Below are 26,153 nucleotides of genomic sequence, written 5' to 3' on the forward strand. Positions count from 1 at the left end.
TGAGGCCAATGCACTCCAAACAAATAAAAATAAAAAATGACTAGCTGAGAGTCAATTTTTGCTATTTGCTTTTTAAAACTCCCTAAGTTATATTTAAGTTATTACTATTATGTTTATTACAAAATTGTGAGGGATCTGGCTAAAGTTTTTATTTTGTTTTGGCTTTTTAAAATAAAAACCTACATCATACTTTTCCCTTAGAAATTTCAATGTCCTCTTCAGAAATATTTAGATACTTGTGAGCTGTTATTTAGTGTAGTCACTGAATCTCTGAGTAAAGGCCCCTGCCTTAAATCCATTCTCCACACAACTACGGTATAATCTTCCTAAATGTCACTTCCCTACTTCAAACCCTCTTGTGGCTCCCCATCCCTCACGGGAAAAAGCCCAAGTCCCTTGGCCAAGGACCAACGCCTCTGTCTTCACCAGTAACCTTATCCCTGCTCTCCTCACTTGATGCTGTAGAAATCCCAAACTTCTTCTAGTTCCTTTGTCTAGTCATGTTGCTTTGGTCTTTGTACATTTTTGAATGTTTTTCTCCCCTCCAGGGATGCTTTGTTTGTTTGTTTGCCTGACTAACCTTTACTTATTTTCAGGTGCCATCTCCTCTACGGAACCTTCTTTGACCTCCCATAGTACCTAGTGCATAACCAACTTTCTAGACCTTTCCATATTATATTATATTTGTTTTTCTGAGACAAGGTCTCACTCTGTTGCCCAGGCTAGAGTGCAGTGGCATCATGATAGCTCACTGCAACCTCAAACTCCTGGGCTCAAGCAGACCTCCTGCCTCAGCCTCATGAGTAGCTGGGACTACAGGTATGCACCACCATGCCCGGCTAACTTTTCTATATTTTGTAGAAACAGGGTCTCACCATGTTGCTGAGGTTGGTCTTGAACTCCTGGCCTCAAGTGATCCTCCTGCCATGGCTCCCGAAGTGCTAGGATTACAGGCATGAGCTACCTCACCTGGCCATCCATATTATATTAAATATTTATTAATTCAACAAATATTTCTTGAGAACTTACTATGTGCCAGGCACATAGAGGACACTGAGGACATGTTGATAAAACACACAAAAATCTTTGCCTTTGTGGAGCTTACAGTAAACAAAATAAGTAAACAAATATGTATTATGGGCCAGGAGTGATGGCTTACACTTGTAATCCTAGCACTTTGGGAGACAGGTGGATCGCTTGAAGTCAGGAGTTCAAGACCAGTCTGAACAAGAATGAGACCTCTCTACAAAAAATAGAAAAATTAGCCAGGTGTGGTGGCTCACTCCTATAGTCTCAGCCCCTCAGGAGGCTGAGGCAGGAAAATCACTTAAGCCCAGGAGTTTGAGATTACAGTGAGCTATGATGATGCCACTGCATTCTAGCCCAGGGGACAGAGAAAGACCCTGTCTCAAAAGAAATATATGTATTATGTTAGATGATGTAAGTACCATAGAGAGGTAGAGTGTAGGCAGTTCCTTTAGGGAGGGTATTGGGGTTACAACCTTAAACAGAATGGTTAGGGAAGGCATCTCTTCACATTTGAGCCCAGACTAGGAGGTGATGCGAGGAGACAGTTCTCTGTGGATTTCTTGCATTTCTACATGCCTTGTGAGCAAGGCGCTTACTGTCCTTTTGTTGTGGACTATATTTTTGTGGATCTTTGTTTGGTGAACAGCTTTGGCAGTTAGAAATAGTCTCTCTTTAGAGCAAAGGGAAAATTTGCTTTCATTCAGTACATTAAAGATATCTCCTCTGGGCCAAAGGGCAGTTTTGTTTGCACATTTCATTATAAAAGATTTGAGTTATCGAAGCTTGGGGTTCCTCTCCTTCAATGCTAGCCGATGTATGCAGGTATCACCTGGTCCTCTTCATGTTGCCCTGTGGGAATTGGAGCCTGCAGGACTGGCACAAATGCTGACGCTCTGGCTATAGCTATTGCTGTGAGCAACACAGTCCTTTGTCTCTAACCCAGGAGTCTGATGTTTCCTGCCAGCATCCATGAGGCTGTGGCAAGCTTACTTGTTGGCTTGCAATTAAAGTCTCAGACCCTTCACAGTTCTTAACAGTGAAATGCAGATATTTGAGGAAGAGCATTGAGACACAGGGAATAGCATGTGGAACAGCCCTGAGGCACTTGCTCTATATAATATTATTGGTCTTAAAATTCTCTGTCTTTCCCAATAACTATAAAATTCTTAAAGATAACCAGTCATATTCTTCTTTGTATCCCTAGCATCCAGCAAAATCATTGGTACATAGCAAATGCTCAATAAATGTTTGTTGAAATTAACAGGGAAAAATAGTTGCCGCCTTGGAAATAAGGATGTTTCTTAGGCAGGAATCTATGCGGTGCCAACTATTATAATTTTTTCTTTTAGGGAAAGGCACATGATAGAGTGGCAAAAGAACTGAGTTAGGAGTAAAACGGCTCTGCTGCTTACTAGCCTGTAACCTTGATCAAGTTGCTTAACTTTTCTGAGCCTCAGTTTCCCTGTGTATAAAATTGCAGTAATCTGTTTGATGCTTAAATGATAGGACATAGAAAACATACTAAGAGGTCCAGAAATGATATATTGTGTGCCATATACAATGCCTGACCCATGGTAGAATCTCAGTAACATATCACTGTTATTCTACTATTACTGGCTCCCAATTTGAAGGGAAATGGGAAGATTTTTAAAATCAAAAGGAGGAATGTGAAAAACAGAGAGAATCTGTGTTCTAGGATTCAGTCTACCATTAGCCATTTCTGTTTATTTAATAATGAATCACACTTGTTGAGAATTGAAATCATAAAAGTTAATGAGCAAGTGACAATTTCTGCCCTTGGCGTTAACAGGTTTTATTCTCCTCAGGGTCCCGAGTTCACAGGTTCAATATAGTTTGCATCTGGTTATTGTTTTGAATAGGAGACTTGCCAGCAGCATTATGTTGAAAATTTGTTGTTAACTTGGGCTTTATTTCCCCCTCAGAGCATGCAAAGGGAATCATGGTGGCTTGGAAACTCCACATCACATTTCTGGAAATCAGGCCAAGAGTTTTTCAAAACAGTTTGACGTGGAGTTTTTTTGTGCTGAGCATCTTGGCCAGTAAGTACCATGAGGTGGTCTATCATTGAAGTAGCTTTGTATTTTCAAAAACATGGAAGAACAGCCAGTTTGATGAGGACTCTTGATTAGTTCTTCTTTAGCAGTCAAGGAACAAAACTGTTAGTGCAGTTCCTTGCTCAGAGTTAATGATTCACACACTTTCCTAATTTATTTTTCCCAATTCCTTGGTTTAACATTTTTTTGGTTTCTAGGCTAGGTCCAGAACTGTGCTAGAGTCTGGCAATGAATAGGGTAGACACAGTCCCTGATAAGTGTTTCCTCTCTGGTTGGTAGACCACACCTTGAGAAAGAGTAAGGTAGAGAAAACAGATATGCAAATGGACAGTTGCAAGGCTGCATGTTAAGTGCTGTAACTTCTGGAAAGGAAGCAGATAATGAAGAGATGTCCAACGTGGTCACAAGCAAGGGCTACAGGAACACTCCGGAGAGAAGATAAAGCCAGCAGACAGTTTGATGGTCATCTGCGGCCTTCTAGGATCAGTTGTGACCCACTTAGCAGTTTTTTGGGTGTTTTTTTGTCATTTTGTAGTTCAAATAGTTACATAGTCAATAGTGTCCTCTCTGTATAGAGTGGATAATTGAACTTGATCTGTACAGTTACATCAAGACAAAAGAGAGAAAAAAGAGTCTGTTATTAATAGAACATATAGACTGGATTTGGAATGAGAAAGTCCTGAAATCAAGTTAGTTCTGGTTCTTGGTGATAGTTTCTGTAACAGGCCACCAGTGCTACGCACTCCACTCTTGCTTCTCTCTGATTGGCTTTCTTAGCTCATTTGTAACGTTTGCTCTCCCAAAGCTTCAGTTTGCAGAATCATACCCACTATTGGGTGCTTCTATGTTCCAGGTGTTGTGCTAAGTGCTTCATGTGTCTTTTCACAAAACCCCTGAGTAGTAGTATTTACATTGTACAGATGAAAAAACTGAGGTTAAGAGAAGTTTTACAGAGATGACAGCAAGTAAGTACTGTCATTGGGATTCAAACTCAATGCTGATTGTTAGAAGTGATCACAGCGAGGTAAAAACGGGCCATGGAGAGTTTACAACAAAAGGTTAGTTTTTAATACAATCTAGTCAAAGAAGTAAAACAGAAGGTTTTGCTGTAAAATGGAAAGAGTACTAAATCCAGGTTCTAGTCCTGCTACCAACCTCTACTAGGTAGCCCTGGGGATGGCTCGGTTGTCTAGGAATCTGCAAGCAGCAACCTAATAGTGATTGGAAGAGACAATGGCTGCTTTACACACACACACACACACACACACACACTGTTTTACACACACACCATCCACTTGTTCCAGGTGCTTCCAACAGGTGATTTCTCAGCAAGCCAGGAGTCAGGAGCAAACAGGAAGGTTAACCTGCCTCTCCATGCTTGGGATGACAGGTGTGTGTGGTGAACTCTGGTTCAGTTCTTCTTCTTCTTCTTCTTTTTTTTTTTTTTTTTTTTTGCTTTTGATGGGATCAGTTGGTTCATTTCCAAAGAGAGCTGAAAGAACCCTGTCGTGTTTAAGAGCAAGAGCCTTTGAGTGAGACTTGTGCTTAAATAAATTCTGGATCTACCTCTTAATCCCCTGGGTGACCTTCGGCAATTTATTCCACCTCTCTAAGCCTCGGTCATTGTTACCTAAAAATTTGGGATAAAGATACGTACCTCATGGGGGATGTAGTGCAGATTAAAGAATACTGTATACAAGCCCCAGAGCACGGTGCCGGGCACACTGTAGCTGGTTGCAAAAGGAAATCTGTAGCCCGAGCGCGGGCTGGCTGTGGTGATCATTAACAGTGAGGAAAGGGAGTGGACGCACAAATGGCAGTCGCCTCCTTCCCCAGTCGCTGCCAGGCAGAAAGCCAGCGTCCTGGAACTTAAAGGGACTTTCGCTGGGTGGAACCAGGAACGGGTGGGACCCCGGATCCCTCGCGTGGGCCGAGGCGGCGAGAGCTGGGGTGGGTCTCTGTCCCGCCGCGAGAAGGTCCGAGTGGCTCCCTTCCCGCCCCCGGGCTGGCACCCGAGAAGAGAGTCCGGTCTCCGGCCCCCGGCGACTCGGGGGGCCGGTTCTGAGGCGGGCGCGAGGGAAAGAGAGGAGGGGCGACCGGGGCATTTCCCCGCCTCTCTCGCTGCCTCCATAAATCACCGCAGCAGCGGCGGCGGCCGCGCCGGGAAGTGCACGGAGCCGGAGCGCAGCGTGGTGGCACCAGACACCTCCCTTTCCCCCGCCGCTTTTCTTTCTTTCTTTCAGTTGTGTGTTTTTAAGCCTCCCCCTTTCCCTGCGCGCTCGGGTGGCTGCCCCAGCCTCGCAGCCCGGTCGCCGCGCCTCCTCCCCGGCTGCCGCCGCCCGCCCTCGCCGCCGCCGCCTCGCTGCGCCCGGACTCGGGGGAAGCCACAGCCGCGCGGCTCGCGGCTCCGACCGTCCGCCCGCGGCCCGCGCAGCCCGGCCTGCGGCACCGCGGCTCTTGGGGACGCCCGCCGCGCCGCGGGGCCGTGCGGGGCCGGGCTCCTGGGGACCGCTCGCGCCGCCGCTTCCTCTCCCGCCCGCCGCCGAGCCGGGCGATGGTGGCCGCCCGCGCTCCCGCGCTGTAGCCGGGCGCCCCCTAAGTTTGGGAGCCGCCGCCACCGCGGCGCGGAGACGAGTCTGCAGAAGAGGAAGAAAGTTTTGCGGGGTGCGCCGAGCGGGCCCTGGGCGCACCTCCCACCACTCCCTCCCCGCTTCCCCGCGCCTGGAGCCGGTCGGCGGGGAGTGGGGGGAGCCGGCATGGCCCGGCAGCCGGAGGAAGAGGAGACGGCGGGGGCGGCCGCCCTGACCCGCCGCTGTCCGGGCTCGCTTGGCTGGGCTGGGGCCGGGGCCGGGGCGCGGCGGCCGCCCCTCTGGCTGCTCTGCTTGGTCGCGTGCTGGCTCCTGGGCGCCATGGCCGACGCCGACTTCTCCATCCTGGACGAGGCGCAAGTGCTGGCGAGCCAGATGCGGAGGCTGGCAGCCGAGGAGCTGGGGGTCGTCACCATGCAGGTAAGTGGCCTTCTTCGTGTCCCCGAACTTGCCAGGCATCCTGCCTTTCTCCTCTGCGCAGAGCCACGTCCCATTGCCCGGTACAGGTCCCCTAGACTCTGCATCGGTTCCTCTTGCATGCACAGATACCCCTTTCCTGCCGGACCCGCCAGTCCTCTGCACAGACGACCTGACAACACACCAACTCCTCTTCCCTGCACTCATCTGTCGCCCCCGCTTTTACTCTGCAGAATCCCTTGCCCTCTGCACGGAACCCACTTTCCCCTGCACAGCCCCCCTGTTCTGAGCACCAGCTCCTTTATCTCGTAAGGATTCTTCGGTTTCCTCGGACTCCTCGGACTCCTTCCCTAATTTACACCCATTTCCCCAGTAGAATTGTTTTCCCCTCGCCACCTCTGCAAACTCCCCTTCCCTCTTTGTGTCCCCATCCCAGAGCTGCCAGCCCCGCCTGGCTCGGATGATTTTCCGAGACTCCCACCGCACCTCCTTGATCGCGTCCTCGTGTCCTCACTACCGAGCTGATGGGTGGCGGGAGGGAAGGCACCGCGGCATGTGCAGCTGCTCCAGGGCCACCTGGGTCCCAGCGGAGAGCGGCCCGGGTGCACTGGGGGAGGGGCCGGCCTGGTAGATTCCGGGTACATTCCCGACTGTAGTCCTGGTGGGGGACTCTTTTTGTTGCTCTTCGCTTTTCCTGTTGTGGGTTGCGTGCTGCCCGTTGTATGATTTTTGTTTTGTGTGTGCCTTTTGGGGGTGAGGAAAACAGAGAGCAAAGTGAGTAAGGTCCCCACTTCTCCAGATTGTTCACCGTGTCGGTCCACCCGAAGAGGGGAAGGGGGGGAGGAGTTGCTTACAGAAAAATTGCCCGCGGCTGTTAAGGAATCCTGATGATGCTACTAATTAACAACGGTAGTAAAAATTGCTAAACAGCAACCACCTGGAGATTCTATCCCGCCGTTATTTTAATCTTCTTGGCAGAAAAGGCCACTCGATTGGGAGAGGCTGAGATGACACTCCAGGTCTGAAACCCTTGCTATAACGTTCTTACGTAAAATAACACCATTTTCTTGTATATTGTAACAACAGTCGTGGTGGTGAATGTGGTCTTCGAAAGAGCGAAGTTTCCAGGAATGTGTTCTTGGTGTAGGTTTCTGATTTCTATCCTACTGTGACCACTCCTTCCACTTCCCACCGGGAGAGGTGTTAGAGTCACTTTGGCATTCAGGTTTCCGACGTCTTTTTTTTTTTTTTTTTTTTTTTAAGCCTTATTCTCCACCCCAGCCTCCTCCCAAGAGGATAAAAATTTTCCTAAAGCAAGTTCCACAGGCCTTTTTCACTCTAGAAAAAGACGATTGGGATTTTTTTGTTTTTTTTTTGTATGGGTGAGGTGAGATTGAGAAGTAGATGGTTTGCTTGAAAGGGAATTTTACATTTATTTACAGACATTTAGACTTGAAGTGCGATGGAGTCAGATTTTCTTCATTTGCATGATAATAGAAAGCTTTTAAGATACATCATTTAACTTTCCCTCTCCTTGCAGCTCTTTCAGGTTCAGAGTCAGTTATTTGTTTCCCATGTGCATTTCTGATTTCTGATTATTGCTGAGTTCTTAGGAGGGAAGTGACTTTTGGAGGAGATGGAAAACTAGGATTTTCTTTTTAGTGGTGAATGTTTCAATTCACAACACAAATAGAATTGTATTTTTGCATAGAGGCACCTCTTTTAATAAAGGAAATTTAATATATTACAGTTTTGGAGGTGGTGGTAGGATTAGTAGGCATTTGTCACCTTCGTTTCATCCCTAGGGCTGGACAAGGAATCTTGGGTGTTTTTTTTCCCCCTTCTCCATGTAAGCTAAGGACTTGCTTTTTCTAAGATGCAGACAGCCATTTTACTGTTTCTCACCCAGTCCTTGACAAAAGGTGAAATTGGATCCCAACACATTGTCATTCAGGTAGGGATCCTAAGCAAATGTAGTTTTAAAAGATTTCCTCATTGAAAAGGGGACACTTCAGAAAAAAGCTCTGATCGGTGGGGGGTTGGTGCCCAAATGGCTCTTTATCTCCTCCCAACTGGCCTCTTTCTAACACCTTTGCAACCTCTTTGTGGAAACAGACCTCCTGTGGACAGGGTTTTGTCTGGCAAAACGTGAAGTGGCTTCTCTCCCTCTCTCTCTCTCTCTCTCTCTCTCTCTCTCTGTTTTTTGAAAGGAGCCGCAATACTGTATTTAAATTCCTCTTCTTGAGATGTACATTGATCTGCCACTTGCCTCTATGTGGTAAAATTAGAGAAAGTCTCTCTTTAATTTAGTTAGACTGCCGGGGGGGAATACTGGTAATAAATACAATGCCGGTTAGATTTCTGGCCTTTAATACAAAGATACTGAGCCCCATATTCTTTTCTGTAAACCTTTGGGATTTGTTCAATGGGCCTGAAATTATGTGGGTTTAGTTACCTAAAGTGTAGATTACGTAGTACTCCCCTGCGGAATGTTGAGTTGTACAGATGTAGAGCTAATCTGTTGTTCAGAGCTAGGTAGCCTCATGGATGTTAAGGTGAGCTGGACCGGGTCAGACTTGCATATGAAGATGGTGGGGGTGGGGGTGGGTCGAGGTTGTGTCTCTGCAGGAAAGTGCGGGAAAGAAATGCCTTCCCTCGCTTAAGGGATTGACTCCTTTCATTTGACCTTGGCATTTCAAGCACAACATCGAAATTTTGTGGTATTTCAGGACAGCATCTCATTTTATGAGAAACTTTCTGTAGGTCTGTTTTTGTGTAAAAAGCCAATTTTCAGACTTTTATATTGCTTCTGCTGAAATTCTCCAAAGACAATTTTTAATTTTGAGAAATTGCAAAGTAGCCCTCAAAACAGGCCTGTTGTTTTGCAGCATCGCGAATGGCAGCACACGCTACTCACAAGAGGTTGCAAGGGGTAATTTTACAAAAACAAAACCCAAGCCTTCTTTCAGCAGTATCGTTTCCCATGACTGGTTTTTGTGCTCGCTGCTAGAGAAGACAGTTTGAAAAGCAGTCTATCATAAAGATTTTCTTGGAAAAGTTTTCTAATGAAGGCTGCCTACTCATGATTTTTTTGTTGTTCCTTCATAATAATGGACAAAATTAAAAAAAAAAATCTTTAAATGAGTTGCACTAACCAATTTTGCCAGTGCCCTGGGAAAGCTGCCACTGAATACTGCCCCCCTGGCAGCAGGCATCATACATCATGAGTAAAAGTCAAAAACCTCATCATCGTCTCCTCAGGGGTCTGGCAGAGTGAAGCCATCAGTGTTGAGGTCTGGGAGCAGTAAGTAGCTGTGACCAGGGAGACTTGTTTTTGCCTATTCATTCATGCAACAAGTTTTTATCAAGCAGCATTGTGGAGTGGAAAGAACTCCACACTGGATATCTGGAGACCTGGATTCCAGCTCTGCCACTTACAAGTTGGGTGATTTTATCTGTAAAATTGAGGAGGATGATTCTTCCTAGAGATTTGCTCTGTGGACTTGATGGAAACAGTGTATGTGAAGGCACCTGTTAATGTTAAGCTGAGGCTGAGAAATGGTGACGGATGTGGTTCTTAAATGGAGAGATAATTATTGAAAGCTTACTGAGCACAGAACTCTATGCTAGGTGTTCAGGGAGGTTGCAAGGGGGTATTCCAGCACCGCCCCTCAAGGAGTTTGTATTCTGGAGCAGGAGGTAAGTAAGGATTGCACAGGTAAAGCAGTTAAGTAACAATGCCTGCTTGTTAGAAGGCATATCTGGCTCTGGGAGCCATTTCACCAGGCACTTATAAGGCCCATTTAACATTATATGACAATACAGGCTTCCTAACAGCAAGGGCCTGGCACATGGCCAGAGTGCCCGCCTTGATGTTAGCTCAAACACAGCTCTGCTGGGCTGGGCACACTCACTGTGAACTTGGCAGACAGACCAGCAGGTTGGTCAGACAGCTGTTGTATGGGGCGTGGAAGGGAGGGAGGAGTGGGGTTTCTTCCAGTTGGGGCAGCAGAAATACCAGAAGCAAAACTGGAGCTTCAACTCTAATTGACAAAAGAGCAGCAGCCAGGACAGGAGTCACTTCTGAAACTGAAGGGCTCAGCGGAGGCAGAGGTGTTGGTTGAAGATTCAGAGCAATGTTAGTGACTGCAGCTGAAAGGCAAAAGGGCACTTTGTATGCAGTACAACAGCAACGCACAAATGCATTATTCACTTTTACATATAGACAACCATCTTTTGCAGGGGCTTCTATAGAGGGGTCTTGTTAGACTAAGCTGGCAATAAAAGGTAACTAAGGCCTGGTCCATGCCCTTAATCTCTCAACTAATGGTGGACATAGACACAAAAAGAAGCATCATGATGCAGGTTGTTAACGAAGGTGTTACACTGCGGTGGGCCAGTGCAGTGGTGGAGGGAGGAGCAGGGCATAATGGGAGCACAGAAGAGCCTTGTCCAGGTCCCTCTGGTGAAATCAAGGTAGTCACCTACTTCTCCCTTGGCCTTTTCAGTGACATGTCCACATACAGAGGCCAGTCCTGAAAGCAGCAGAGGCCTCAAATGTGAAGAGTAACCAAATCAGTAGTTCATCAGACCTTTCTAATTCCCTTTGGTGGCACTGGACAGGGTAGCTGGTATATCTTGAGCACCAGAATGGTAGGGTGGCTCTGACCCTTGTGCCCCTGCATTTGGTTCCCCTGTCTTATTTCTTTGACCATCACCCTGGAGCTTCTGTGGTTATTGGACATAAATGTCTTGGTGACTCTACAGTTATAACTGCAAGCTGATTTGTAGTCATGTTTAGGTAAGTTATATATTTTTCCCTAAATCATGTGCATCATACCAGGAACAGCTTGGTTTAGAATGATTTGAATGTGTACTTATTCAATATAGAGTGTTTTAGGGGGAAAATCACCTGTATTTGCAAATAATGTGGTTTAATTCTATGCCCTGTGTACAATATAAGCCTTAGTAGAAAAACTGCTGCATTACTTTCTTCTGAAATTAAATATTTGGAGTACGAGAAAACTGACCATTGATAGATGACGCTGAGTTGAACTTGTTAAGAATGAGCCCAAGAAAAAGCATGTTGAATGACTTCTGATGGACTGTCCCTCTGTGCTTAGTACTTCCTCGACTTCCTCCTCACTAATGCCTGTCTTAACTGGCCTGGTCCCTTGTGCTTATTATGCTTTCCCTGCCAATTGTACTTGTGTCTGGAAGGGCTTGGGGGAGGGGAAGGAGATGGTTTTACACTTTATAACATGTTGGTGCTATTTCTGGTTGCTGCTTGAGGAGTTCCTTCCTTGAGCTTAAGTGGATGAGCAGGCAGGAACCTTGCAAACCTCTGGAATTTTGGTATTAGGTGGAGAGGGATTTATTTTGAATCTGCTTGGACCCGGTGTAAAAATTTATTGAAAATTTGCAATGTGAAGGGACAACAGGGACAACGATTTTGACTCAGCCAATTATTAACTGTGTAACTTCCAGCATGTTATTAAATCTGAACTTGAGTGTCTTCATGCTTCATGTGGTTAATGGGAATTATATCTTAAAAGAACAAACTGTTTAGCACAGAGCGTAACATAGGAGCAGTCAGTAAACAGAAATAGAAATATGGGAGCTGTCTGTCTAGTACCAGGTCACAGAATCTGGAAGGCAACAAACATGTAGCTCCTGGGCCTGAATGAAACCAAAATCTAATCTTTAGAACCTGCAGATTTTGGCCGGGCGTGGTGGCTCACGCCTGTAATCCTAGCACTCTGGGAGGCCGAGGTGGGCGGATCGTTTGAGCTCAGGAGTTCGAGACCAGCCTGAGCAAGAGCGAGACCCCATCTCTACTAAAAATAGAAAGAAATTATATGGACAGCTAAAAATATATATAGAAAAAAAAAATTAGCCGGGCATAGTGGTGCAGGCCTGTAGTCCCAGCTACTCGGGAGGCTGAGACAGGAGGATCACTTGAGCTCAGGAGTTTGAGGTTGCTGTGAGCTAGGCTGACGCCACAGCACTCACTCTAGCCTGGGCAACAGAGTGAGACTGTCTCAAAAAAAAAAAAAAAAAAAAAAAGTAAGAACCTGCAGATTTCAATGTAGTCAATCCTCTGTCCCAGGGTTTGCAAGGTGTGGCTCACAAACCTCAGGGATGTGGTGCAAAACCATCCTTTGGGGTTTCTGTAGAAAATGCTAGACTTGCTATTCATAGTTATTTATTTACTTTTAAACTTTTTATTACAAAGATTTAAAAATATATTTATACACAACAGTAATGAAAATAGCCTACGACTGCCCACATACCTCTCACCCAGCTTAAACAGTTATTAGTTCATGGTTAGGCGGGTTTCATCTCTACCGCTGCCTCCACCTGCTCCTTCCCTCCCAGATTATTTTAAAGCAAATTCCAGACATCACATAATTTCATACATAACATTGCATTGCATTTTTGTTCAATTTCATTTCTATATTTTTGTTTTATAATGTACATAAAATATTGTTACACTAGTATATAGAATTTGCAATTAACAAATAGATATAAATATTTTGGAGGTTGTATACTTATATTTATGATGATGTGCCTGTACAAAACCATTGCTGAGTCTCCTACACCCTCAGGAATAGCTAATATCTTTGCCCAGCAAACGCCTCAGCTTTCCAGATATAATGCCAGGCTTCTTTCGGGAAACCCCTCTGGATCTCTCCCTGATCGTGTTGGGTGGCCCTCATTTTCGTGCCTGGCTTTCCCCACAAGCCTGTGAGGGTCCTTCTTTTCTTAGAGGCCAGCATATATCTGGGCACTCGCATTTGACTGATGCAGCAGGAACCACATCTGCTGCTTGTCCCTGTTCTCTCCCCTTTCCAGAAGAGGCAGGAGCGAGAAAAGGACAAGGCAAGATAAGGTGTACATGGAGGAGAGGGGATGATTGAAGAGGAAGAGCTGGACTATATATTAATAATGTATATTTGTCTTCTGACCAGTCTATCAGCAGATATTCACTGGGTGCCTCATTGCAGAATTGAAGGCTGGGAGAGTACAGGAGTGGTATAGGACATCCAGTGCTTTCTCCCAAGAGCTCCTGTCTTATCAAGGAGGCTAAAGCACCTTGGATAGCTCAAGACAATATAGAAAGACATACTAAAACATGAGATGAAGAGTACACCCAGGGTTGCTATGTCTAATGTTTGCAGGGGTCAGTTAGACAAAATGAATGAAGTGTGGACCCAGTGTAGGTCTGTAGGGAGTGGCATGGATGTCATCAGCTGGAGGGGACATGCTGTGGCTGAAGGGTGCAGGCACTACTCAGCTGCTGTAATTGTTGCCCAGGGGCAATGTGGGTCCAGTGTTGTCATATCACTTTGTTTTTCAGAAGCTGGGTATCTGTTTTTGTTTTTGTGAGCAACTAATTCAGATTAAAAAAGAAAAACACTATGTGGGCCAAACCAAACATGTCTGCAGGCTGAATCAGGCCAGAGGCCACCAATTTGCAAAGTCTGGGTTAGAATTATTTAGGTGGGTTCCTGGAAGAAAAACCAGTGCTTGTATGTGGTTTATGGGGAAGTCAATTTCTGTGTAATACAGAAGAGAACTTTCTGATAGTTCTATTAATACAATGGGTTGCCTTGAAGATGAGCTCCTTGTTGTCATAATTACTTCAGCAAATATTGTACATTTATTTTGTGCCAGGCACTATGTTAGAGGTGAGATATCATTCAGTTAATTTCTGATGTATGAATGTTATGAAATAGAAGGTTCTAGATGGTTGGAAAAAGTATGTCAGAGATTTCAACCTATTTCAGGGTGGGGAGGGATTCTGGAAGGCCTCCCTGAGAAAATAGAATGAATAGGAGCTGGTTAGTCAAAGAGGGGAATTTCCAGAAGGCTCCTTGCTGAGGGGAAGCATAGCACCTCTAGGAGTGGAAAAAGATGGTGTTAAGGTTTGGAGTTAGAGAACCAGAGGGAGGAAAGGGCACAAATAGTCTGGAGAAGTAGGCAGAGGTCAAGCTGGGTTTGGGGGGGAGGATCTTTGGATCCTTCATGTCAGTCAAAATTTGTTATATGGAGGTAGCAGAACACCCAATTCATACTGGCACAAAGCTACTGCCCTATGCCATTGAATGGTCTGGGGTTGATCCTTGGACAGAGCTAGATGAGGACTCAAAGAACAGGGCCAGTGTGCTTTTTCTCTCTTTGCACGTCTACTTCTTAAATAGGTTCACCCCTCTGTTTCAAAGTGGCTGTCAGTAGCTTATCGATATTTGAGTTGGGAACTCAACTTCTTGTGCCTGAATTCCTTGTATTTGGAGGCGGTGTGCTCTGAGGAGAGGAAATTAGAATCTAGAGCAAGCTTGGAACTTAGAGAACTCAGCTAAAGTGATTTAGGGCTCAGACTAGCAGCCATTAGCTGCCAGGGCCCACTCCATTTCTGGGCTCTGCCTCCCCGAGTCCAGTTTGAGGAGGGCCTGCTAGGAGGTCTCTTGCTTCTGGCCCAGACACCTGCTGACCGCGTACTGTGCTGGTCCTGAGGAGCTGTGCAAACCCAGGCTTGGCAGGCCAGCCCTGGACATGCCTTTTCTCCTTGACCTCTTAGATCCACAGATCACTGGGTGCCATGAGAACTGGGAAGGAACAGGGAGATAGTGAGATCTGCCTCCCTCATTTTACAGAAACTGAGGCCCAGTGGGAAGTGGCTCTCTGTGGATCACACCGGTGGTAAGCGGTAGATTTGAACTCAAGTCTTGGTCTTATGACTTTTGCTTTTATTATACTGTGGGAGCTCCATTTCTCCATTGCTTTAAAATAGGAAAGGAAACTTAAATAGTACACATTCCTGTTTTGAAAAGAAAGCTTGGCTTAGTTATTTAATGGCTAAAAGCTGATGGTCTAATTTGACAGCTGACTAGATTTTAAGTGATTACTTAAATACCTAGAGAAGTCAGGTATTTCTTCAGCCACTGAAGAAAGTTAAAAAATTCTGAGACTTACTAGAATGTTGTTAGATTTTGAAGTGCAAATTTAAGTAGTCAATAGCTGTTTATCATTGTGAACCTGTACCACCAAAGTCATTTTTTTACTAAAAAGGTAAATTATATTAAACAAAAACTTTACAGGAGGAATGACTTTGATTGTTTAGTGTTTATTTGTGTAAAATCAACAGAAGAAAATTCCACCTGTAATTTTCAGGCAAAGTTCTATTTTGAAATTGGATTTCATGCCCTGCCTTTCTCTCCCTAGTCATTAGGAGTGTGAAGTTGTTTCATATTTTTTATGTGTGAAAATTGCAATAGTATTATTACTTTTGGAGAGTTTATTTAATTTGATGATGAAACAAAATAAATATCATTCAAATGCCTCCTTACCTTGCCCTCTTTTTTTCTGAGTTCAAAGGTACTTTTTCTCTACTTCAGACTTACAGAGTCAAATGATTTCTGAGTTAATTACAGTTTGAAGAGGTCTAACACCTAAATACCAGAGCAAGTCAACTGAAAAGTAGCTTATGGTTTATATTCCCCTGGAAATAGTATGCTTTATTGTAATTGTGGTGTAGAAGCCAGGGGAGTAAATTCTTATCTTGTACATGATAATGTCTTGGTTCTCTTCCAACCATAACAGATATTTTAAAGATGCAAAGTCCAAGACTACGGCACTTTTTTTCTGGCTTTCCCCTTTGGATTTTTTTTTATTAATTTTATTTTTGCATAGAGTATTTTAAAAGATACTTTGAGGCCCTGGTGGAAGGACAGTGAAAATAGGTGAGCCAGTGAGAATGAATCTGAATTTTTAATTAGGCTTTGAGTTGTTTCTTCAAAGTGTGGAGACATCATTAGTGATGTAAGTCTTGTTGCATTAGCAGAGACTGACATTTTACTTCAAACGCAGAGAGTGCAGCTGTCCTGTGCAGATAAAAGTTGCCAAGTGCGGAATAGCAAGGTGGATTGGTAGATAATTAGCTGTCCCACATTACTGCAGTGAGGAAGAAGCCTGCCAGTCATGGGCAGGAAGGAGGAATTATTAGTGGGAGAAAATCCAAGTCTGTCATAAAGCAATTTGGAATCACTTCAGCTGTGGCAGAGCTGATAAGGCTTATGTTAAGGAAACAACACAAACTGAGTCTAGTATATGCTGACCAACTTTTTTACTCTTTCTTTTTTAAAAAAATCTTCATTCAAAAGAGGAATGGCCAGAAATTAATGATGCATACATAAATACACTGAAGTACAGATTCATCAGTCCACTCTAACTCTGTGTATAAAATAATTAACCTGCTTAAAATAGTCTTCATATTTTCATGTCACTTGAAAATAAAGTGAGAATTCTATATAGGAAAAAAAAATTACAGAGAAGCCATAAACCCTTGGCAATTACTGTGCTGTGTATAACCGTGAAAAGATATTTGAAATAGAAATTTTGAAGTATATCATCTGTCTGGTATAAATGTACAGTATTTATAAATGGTTTGAGGATATTTTCATGTCTGTATTAGTAGTGGACTACGTGTGTGTATTTAAATATCTTAAAAGTTTTTCTGTGATCATCACATTTTTTTCTGAGAAATGAAACTTGTAGAAAGACCTATTGGGTTCCTTGTCCATCCTCAATGATTTGTTAATTCAAATGAAACTTCATGGAATTTTTTTTTTTTTTTTGTCCACTTGGATTGCTCCCTGTGCCTCTGCCAGAATACTGGCCTCCTTTGTCCTAATTCCATCCACTTTTATTGATTGGCTTTCTCTAAAGCCAGTGTCTCTCACTGCAGTTCAGAGATAGGAGGGAGGTACTGAAGAAGGTAGGGTGCCATGTTCTGCTTATTAGTGTCTTCTCTGCTTATTAGCTGCCCTTGGCCACTGCAGAAGAAAGCCAGTTGTGTGCTTTTTGCTGCCTGTTTTTCTTCCTCCCTAGGGGACTGTTAGTCACAGAGTTATTGCTGCCCTGGGTGGTTTTGGGAGAAAACCTGAGATTTTTTGTTTGTTTGTTTGCAGTCTTGGCTATTTGATCCAGAGTTGGCTTCACTGATCTTCCTGTGAAATGGAAAAATTTGCCCCCTCTGATCGCTGGGCAGGGGACTAGCCTGTGTGTTGATTGTGAACCAATCACATTTGTTAGTAGTGTTTTAAATTTGGGATCCCTGGAGATAAGTGTAAATGCAGATGACCATAAATGAGGCACATACATTATTTGCATGTATGTATATTCAGATAATAAATGTGGGAGGAGTTGCAAGCAGTAAAGCATCTTAGAGATAAGTTATTAGAATATGAGCTCCTGCAGGAAAGAGCTTAGACTTACTCATCTGTGTGGTTCTGGTATGCACTGTCTGTGCCACATGATGAAGACTCAAAAGATGTCTGGACTACAAAACTTGCCCAGCAGTCTTTAAGTGGTAGACTTTGTAACTTTTCGATGGTTAGTATTCCAAAGTTAGCTTTCACTGCTGTGTTTAATGTGTCAATTTCTTTACTTACCCTAGACTGACTTTGAAATGTCTTGGCCCTTTACTTACTACTAAAGATTTAAAACGTTTCAGATGAGTGGAAGTATCTGCCACAATATCAAGCACATTAGGACTCTAAGCAGATTCTAAGTATTAGTTGGTTCTGATATTTAATTTATTCATGTTAGAGAAAATAGGGCTACATTTAAGAATGTAAAAAATACAAAACTGTGTGTATACTTGCAAATTATGTACTTGGAGCTACTTTATCCTAGAGGTTAGAATTTATTAGGTTAATTCGTTTCACAAATATTTATTTATTTTGAGACAGGGTCTTGCTCTGTTGCCCAAGGCTAGAGTGTAGTGGCATCATCACAGCTCGCTGCAACCTCAAACTCTGGGCTCAAGTGATCCTCCTGCCTCAGCCCCCCAAGTAGCTGGGACTACAGGTGTGTACCACCACGCCCAGCTAATTTTTCTATTTTTTTTGTAGAGAAGGGGGTCTCACTTGTACTCAAGCTGGTCTTGAATTCCTGGTCTCAAGCAATCCTCCCACCTCGGTCTCCCAGAGTGCTAGGATTATGGCATGAACCACTGTGGAGTAAACATGTGAGTCAGATATGTCATTTCTCTGTTTAAAACTCTCTAAAGGCTCCCATCTGACTCAGAGTAAAACCCCAAACTATGGTGGCTTTCACAGCTGGATGTGATCTGGCCCTGCTACCCTGTGACCTCATCTCTTAGCTCCCCTCCCCCTTGCACATACTCTGTTCTATAAGCACTCCAAGCACACCCCTGCCTCAGAGCCTTTAAGTATGCTATTCTTTTTGCTTGGGAACAAGGAGCCTTCCTTGCCAACTCTCTTTAAAACAGGACCCACCCTTGTCCCTCTTACTCTGTTTTCTAGCCTGTCACACTCCCTCACCTCTCACAGGTAATCATTATATTGCTCACTGCTGTATTCCTGAAGAATGGTGCTTGGCACCTGGGATCACTCAATAAATACTTACTGAAGGAGGGTGAGTGGGAGTGACAACTCTAGGCTGGGTGCTAGAGGAAGGAATCTGAGGAGGTGATGGAAAGGAGGAGCCACTCACGGGAGGGGTGGAGGGACTTGCTGAAAGAGTAGGAGCCAATCGGAGGAGGGCTTGAGGGGCTTAGCAGAAAGAAGGGAAGCCAATCAGAGGAGGGGTTGGGGGCCTAGCATTCCAAAAGAGGGAAGAGCCTTTTGCAGAGGTCTTGAGAGGCAGGACCTTGGTATACTTTTAAGAACTTGAAAGAAAGCCAGGTGCCTGACCATGTGCCAGCAGAAAGATGATGTAAAGTGAGAAATTCGAATTCTTATTCCTCATCAATTCAAGTATAATTGTTTCCCAGTAACTCACTGAGGCCAAAGTGTATAGTTCTGTGGCATTAAGTACATTCATATTGTTGTGCAGTCATCACCACCATCCATCTCCTGAACAGTTTCCTCTTCCCAAACTGAAACTCTGTAGCCATTAAACACTAATGCCCCATTCCTCCCTCTCTCCAGCTCCAATAACCACTGTTCTACTTTCTGTCTCTCTGAATTTGGCTACTATACGTATCTCATATAAGTGTAATCATACAGTATTTGTCCTTTTATGACTGACGTATTTCACTTAGCGTAATGTCTTTAAGGTTCATCTGTGGGTAGCATGTGTCAGAATTTTTTTCCTTTCTAAGGGACTAATATTCCATTGTATGTATATATTACATTTTTGTTTGTCCATTCATCCATTAGTGGACACTTGGGTTGCTTCCACCTTTTGGCTACTGTGAATAATGCTACTATGAACATTGGTGTACAAGTATCTTTTTGCAAATTATGTACTTGGGTGTATACCTAGAAGTGAAATTGCTAGATCTGTGTCTAATTTTTAAGGAACTGCCATACCATTTTTCATAGTGGCTGGACCATTTTACATTCCTGCTAGCAATGCACAAGGGTTCTAACTTCAAATCCTTCCCGACACTTAAAATATATATGTGTGTGTATATGTATATATTATATATGCATAGATATATTTTACCCATCTTAATGAGTGTGAAAATATATACTTTTTGTTTTGGCATACAGTTCCATGAATTTTGAAAATGCAGAGTCATATAACCACCACAGTCTAGGTACACAACAATATCATTCCATCCAAAATTATGTGATGCTGCTCCTTTATAGTTAGTTTTTTCCTCCACCTGAAAACCATTGATATATTCTCCATACCTATTGTTTTGCCTTTTTGAGAAGGTCATATACGTGGAAGCATTATGGTATGCATTTTGAGACGAGCATCTTCCATTTATTTAATAGCATAGTGCATTTGAGATTCATCCATTTGTGTGTATCAATAGTTCAAGCCTTTTTCTTGCTGAGTACTATCCTAGTGTATAGATGTGCCACAGTTTGCTTTTCCAGTCACCAGTTGAAGAGCATTTGAATTTTTCCATGTTCTAAATCTACTATTAAACATTCATGTACAAATTTTTATTTGAATGTAAGTTTTCGTATCTCTAGGGGTGGGACTACTGTTCATATGTTGTGTATATTAAACTTCATAAGAAATTGCCAGTCTGTTTTCCAAAGGGGCTTTGTCATTTTCTATTCCCACCAGCAATATATGAAGAGTCCTGCTTGCTCCACAGCCTCACCAGAACTTGGTAGAGGCAGATATTTTAATGTTAGCCATTGTACCGTGTGTGAAGTGGTGTCTCATTGTGGTTTTAATCATCATTTCTCTAATGAACAATGCTGCTGAGCATTTTTTCATGTGCCTATTTGCCATTAGTGTATCTTTTTTTGGTGAAATATCAAAACTTTTGCCTATTTTTAAATTGGGCTGTTTATTGATTTTTTTAAAAAATAATGATTTTAATTAAATTTGTAGAGTTATACAGTGATCATCACCATCTGGTTTTATACCATTTCCATTACCCCAAAAAGTTCCCATGTATCTGTTTATTGTAGTTTGGAGAGCGCAAACACACATATGTTCAAATGTGCTTTTTCTCTTCCTTACAAGTCTACTACTATATGTTGATTTTCTTTCAAGTGATGTTATTCTCAGAGGAAATTTGCTTTCATTATTTATTTATTTATTTATTTATGCTTTGAGACAGAGTCCCGCTCTGTTGCCCGGGCTAGAGTGAGTGCCGTGGCGTCAGCCCAGCTCACAGCAACCTCAAACTCCTGGGCTCAAGCAATCCTACTGCCTCAGCCTCCCGAGTAGCTGGGACTACAGGCATGTACCACCATGCCTGGCTTTTTTCTATATATATTTTTAGCTGTCCAAATCATTTCTTTCTATTTTTTAGTAGAGACGGGGGTCTCACTCTTGCTCAGGCTGGTCTCGAACTCCTGACCTCGGGCAATCCTCCCGCCTCGGCCTCCCAGAGTGCTAGGATTACAGGCAAGAGCCACTGCGCCCGGCCTGCTTTCATTATTTAAATAATAATGACACCCAGGATTAGAAAGAATAAAGTATAATTCAGGATATATAAAAATCTTCAAAAGAAAGTTGTGGATTTTGCCGTTCTTGTTTTCATCTAAGAACAATGTCTTATTTAAGATTTTGGGTTAATGTAGTCTGTGTAGATTCTTGGAGTTAGTCAATCTATTAAGAACTATTGCATTAACTCCTGTTATATAGCAGCACAGCTCTGGGAGCTGGGGGTCCACTGATGAATAGAGCAGAGTCGCTGCCTTTGAGGGGCTTACATTCTTATAAGAAGTAGATATTTAGACATACAAAAATTAAATAAAGATAATGTTGGGCCCTGACCACTCTGTGAAGGAGATAAAGTAGGTTAATATGGAGTTCAAATACGGCCTCTTGGGGGAGCTGATATTTGAGCTGAGGCCTGAATGATTGGGGAAGGAATAAGAAGCTCAGGGCCCTGTAGGAGATTGGTGTATTTGAAGGGCTGAAAGAAGGCACCGAAGGAGGGTGGGAATGGAGGAAAATGAGAGAGGATAGGATCACCATAGAGACCAGTGAGTTTGGATTTAATTCTGGCTGCAACGGGAAGCCATTGGAGGGTTTTAGGCACAAGAATGACAGGGTTGATGTTTGCTTTAGGAACATCCCCCTGGCTGGCTCCTTTTCTTTTCTGTAACATTCTTGGCTCTATCACCCTCTGGCTGTGGGTTTATCCTCAAGCTGGCTTTGCCTGTAGTAAAATGAGTTCGGTAATCCCAGATCTCCCAGAGGCACATCACACTCCTCAGAAGAAGAGGGTACCTCTCTCCCCGACTCACTGAAGGATGCCTTGGTCTCACCCTGATTGGACCTCAGTGGATTACAAGAGGGTAGGATTGCATTAGTTTATGCCAGTCAGGACCTACTCCTAGAGCTTAGAGATCCTAGGGCTGGGTTGTTCCTACCCACATTTTGTGACTGTTACATAATCCCGTGATTTGGACAGCAGAAAGGTAACACTATTATTTACTACAGTTACCACTGTCACCATTCCAGTGGCAGTAGAATATGGGAATGATTGTGATGATTTTGGCTAGTGTCTTAGTTATGCTGGACTCCCCTGTTTAAAAACATTTAATTGCTTATTTACTTAGCACCTGCCATACCGAATCTCAACAGAGACATGAAACATAGGAAATGCATGATGGTGTTCTTTCAACAATGAGTATCTGGGACTGCTTAATCCATTTGGTTAGTAAAAGAATCCAATTAGTTTAGAAGGCAATTCTAATACTTTATTAGAATATGATTTTAACATTTTGTGAGACAATTGTGGTTTGAAATTGTCCATTCTAGTGGGATTTACATTTTATAAACATATTATTACAGGTACATCTTAACATAATATGTTTTCTAGACAGAATCAGGTTTTTAAGTACCTGGTGGTAGATACTTTTATAATTGTGTTTTGTAAGTTTCGTTTTTTTTGACCAATCTCTAATTTGCCCATCGCTAATTTGTTTGGCTGTGTTTGTTTGTTCCATAATGAATGACATTTAGAAAAGTTACAAAGAGAATTGCTACTTTAGAATGTGGTTTTCAATAGCCTGAAGTTAGTTCATTTAGTTATTGAAACTAGATAATAGTTTAATATATTTTCAAATGAACATAAATCCAAATTTTATTGGATCTTAATAAATAATGTATTTTTAAGAGGTTTACAGTTGCCCAAAGGATTAGCATCTATTTTGGACAGTTATTCATTGTATAGAGATTTAATTGTATAGAGAATCTCATTATGAATGACACAGTAAAATATTATTAAGGAGGCAGAGTATGAAAAGTATCATTTTTGAGTTTACCTTCTCTCCCAAATTTGTCTTCTGTTTGATGCAAATCAAGAATTATTTACAGGACTTGCATGTAACATGGTGTATTTCTTATTGAATTTTCATTTAGCATTTTTGTTAATAAACTATTGAAGTAAAGGTATTGTAGTGCTGTTTCTGAAAATATCTGACATTGAACGAAGAGATGGGAAGTCTGCTAACATAACTGAACTGTTCCTTCATCATTCTTTCTTTCACGCATTTACAGTGTGCGTATTGCCTGCCTTATTCGGTGGATTTAGGTATCTTCATTTCATTAGAATTTGACTTTTATACATTGGTTCACTTACTTGTGAGACTTAGATCAAAATCGTATAGACATATAGTGGACTAGTCTTACTTTCATCACATTAGAATTCTACAAATGCCTTTTTCCTTAAAGCATTCACATCACTGTATGATACCTTTAAAACTTTAGAAGTGATTCTCATGTTGAAACAATTTAACCAGGAAAATCAAGTAAATAATCCTTCATTTAGCATATGCCAGTTATGCTTATAGATGCTGAAGATAGAGTAGTCAACCAAATACAGCCCTGCTTTCCTGTAGTGGACATTCTGCTGGGGAGATTAGTTAGTAAGCAGGCTGGGAACAGCAGGGGATAAGTTCAGGGAAAGTATTCGCAAACTATGGTCAAGATTTTTGCTTGATGGATGCTGATGGGTCATGTGCCCTGGAGGGGACTGTGTTTGAGGGATTAACTCTTTCCAGGCTAGTCCATCCCAAGCTGTATTTCTTATTTATGGCATTTTTAGATGACTCACAAGTGGCCTGTAAACAATTACTATGCTTTACTCTTCCTCTGTGTGTTTCTTATAAACCTTCAACTTGTTTTTTCATTTCTTTCTTATAACTGAGTGGCCAGTTGCCCTGAGACTTTTCTCCGTTCTCCAGTCTCCCAGGACTGCCCTGCCAGGAATGCTTACCTTTGTAGGCTTTGTGGATGTGCTTTTAAAGGTGGAGTAGTGAGTCCTTCATACTAAAAGCCATTTTTAAGTAGTTCAGAGGCCTTCCCAGAAGGAGGCAAGAGAGATGGATGGTTCTAGCTATCCCCAGTTTACGAGGAGTCTGGCTTCCAAAGCTCATTTCAGAGTCTGTTGTTTGGAACAACATTCACCTTGGGGTGGGGTGGGGGGAGGTTTATAAAAGCAGACCCAGTTCTCAGGCCAACTCACAAAAGCTTTTTTAGAGAAACTTGGATTTTAGTCCAAGCTCTTTCACTATCCTTCTGAGCCTCAGGTTTCTCACTGTAAAAACTGGGGCTATGTCCACAGTTACTGCAGAGTTAAGAGGTAGGGTCTGTGAGAATGTTTAGCACAATGCCTGATGCCAGAAGTCTCAGTAAGCTTTTTCTTTGTGTGAAGAGAAATGTTGCTGGGTCTTCAGAATTTTATGCTCCACCCTCACTTCTAGGTTTTGAGTTGCCAAAAGAGGTCTGGGTATGTAGGCATGGCAAATGAGGAAGATGAATCTCCCATGTTATTACGGGCAAGGAAAAGGGAAGTGTTACAATATTATAAGCTGCTATGTATTGAACATTTACTATGCACTGCATACCATGCTAAGCACAGGTTAAGTATTGGCTATTGTTACTTAACTCAGACATGCCCCAGTGGACCATGCTGGTTGCAAAAATGTCTGTTCCTAATTGTCTTGGCCAAAGGGAGTGGTACAAAGGTAACTAATTGCCTTGGCTGAAGGTCCAAATAGCTCTGCCTTGGCCCTTGCCCACTTCCCAGTTCTTTCAACTTAGCCCCTGTCCATCGATCAAGTATAACTATTTGGGGACATTTTTGTCTGTCACTAAGCCGTTTCAGCCAAAAGGAAGATATTCTCGAATTCCCAAAGGGCAGAAGCAGCCCTCTCTGTGGTAGCACGAGTCTGACTGGGCATGGTTTCCTCTTGAAATGTCTCTCTGTGATGTTGTAACTTAAAAGATGGAGGGCTGTTTGATCCAAGCCCAGGATTTGTTGGCTACAGGGTTTTTGTTAATAGAAAACACTCATGCACCTCTAGGGGGGAGAAATTAAAGCACATACTTCTTCCTCTTTGACCTTTGAACCCTTGCCATTTACATCAAACACTTTCTGGAAGAGAAGGCTAAATTAATAATCTGTGATAGCTCGCTCTCTAACAAGCCTCGCTTTAAACTTGGCATTTTCTCCTCAAGCTGATGAGTTTCCATCCTCTCAGAAGCTGTGTGTGCCCTTCAGACATCTGAGGGGAGGGAAGGTGTTTTGTGGGGGGGGTGCGATGCTTTGCTAACCCCACGTTCCCCATCCCGTGAGTTTCAGAAACGTCTTGCCTTTCAAGAACAATTACAAAGTTGTACAAAGGCCACATGACTTGGCTTCAACAAGCCTCAATTTCTTTATCTGTAAAATAGAGATTTTACCCTTACCTAAGGGTTGTGGTGAAGACCAAAAGCAAGAATTTGTACAAAAGTGCTCTGTATCATGCTTTTCAGTTATGACCTTTTTATTCTCAGGAGAGGTCAGCGAATGGTGGTGGGGATGTAGGTGCAGAGCCACATTTTCTTTCAAAAGATAGGACGGAAAGCTCGTGCTCTTTCATTGTCAGTAAACCTTCAACCCTATGGTGTCCTCTTGTAAAAAAGAAACCAAAAGATAAAATCTAGAAAAACTTTGCTTAAATAAGATTTTAAAAGTAAATAAATAATTAAACCTGTCTTATGATGAAGAGACTAGTATGATATGATTGTAATATTAATAATGTTTTAAATGTGTTACCCTGCTTTAGGGCTTGGGTGGGGGTTTCTCTCAAATGGTCCAAACTTTAAATGTTCAATCCATGAATGTCAAGGTCCCTCTAGATAGTAACCTAGAGCAGTGGGAAAAGAAATACCTTTTTTCAAGGACCGCTTCCTCTCCCTCTCTCTTAAAAAAAAAAAAAAAAAAAAAAATTAATAAAAATTAATAGTGAGACACTACTTTTTCTGTGTTGAAATCATATGCTCCACTTGATTTCCTTAAAAGATCTTTCATTAGTTTTCTTTCTTGACTAAAGAAACTCTGGAACTCCCCTAAATATTTCTCCATGAATTTAAAAAGATAGTGTTTTGTTGTTTTGTTGTTGTTTTTTTTTTTTTTAAAGAAGTTTGGAATAAAAGATGAGGAAAAAAGATTATATTTTCATCTAGGTAACATGATTCATTTGGAAATAGAGGTTTGAAGAGGATATTCTATACCTGCACTATAAACAACCTATATTTGGAGATGTTTCATCCTTAGTGAAACGCCACTGGAATTCTCTGTTGCTTGAGGAATAAGGGCATT

At 42.8% G+C, this 26,153-nt stretch overlaps 1 protein-coding gene across 1 annotated transcript in view; it reads left to right on the plus strand.

Moving 5' to 3' along the window:
• The first annotated feature begins 5,860 nt into the window (after window positions 1-5,860).
• Window positions 5,861-26,153, plus strand: part of CACHD1 (cache domain containing 1) — a 201,227-nt gene continuing 180,934 nt past the window's right edge. Inside the window, exon 1 of the mRNA XM_069478028.1 lies at window positions 5,861-6,112. Coding sequence (XP_069334129.1) covers window positions 5,861-6,112 — 252 coding nt within the window. The remainder of the gene's footprint in view (window positions 6,113-26,153) is intronic.

The sequence above is a fragment of the Eulemur rufifrons genome, chromosome 8, assembly GCF_041146395.1.
Source record: "Eulemur rufifrons isolate Redbay chromosome 8, OSU_ERuf_1, whole genome shotgun sequence".
Taxonomy (NCBI): domain Eukaryota; kingdom Metazoa; phylum Chordata; class Mammalia; order Primates; family Lemuridae; genus Eulemur; species Eulemur rufifrons.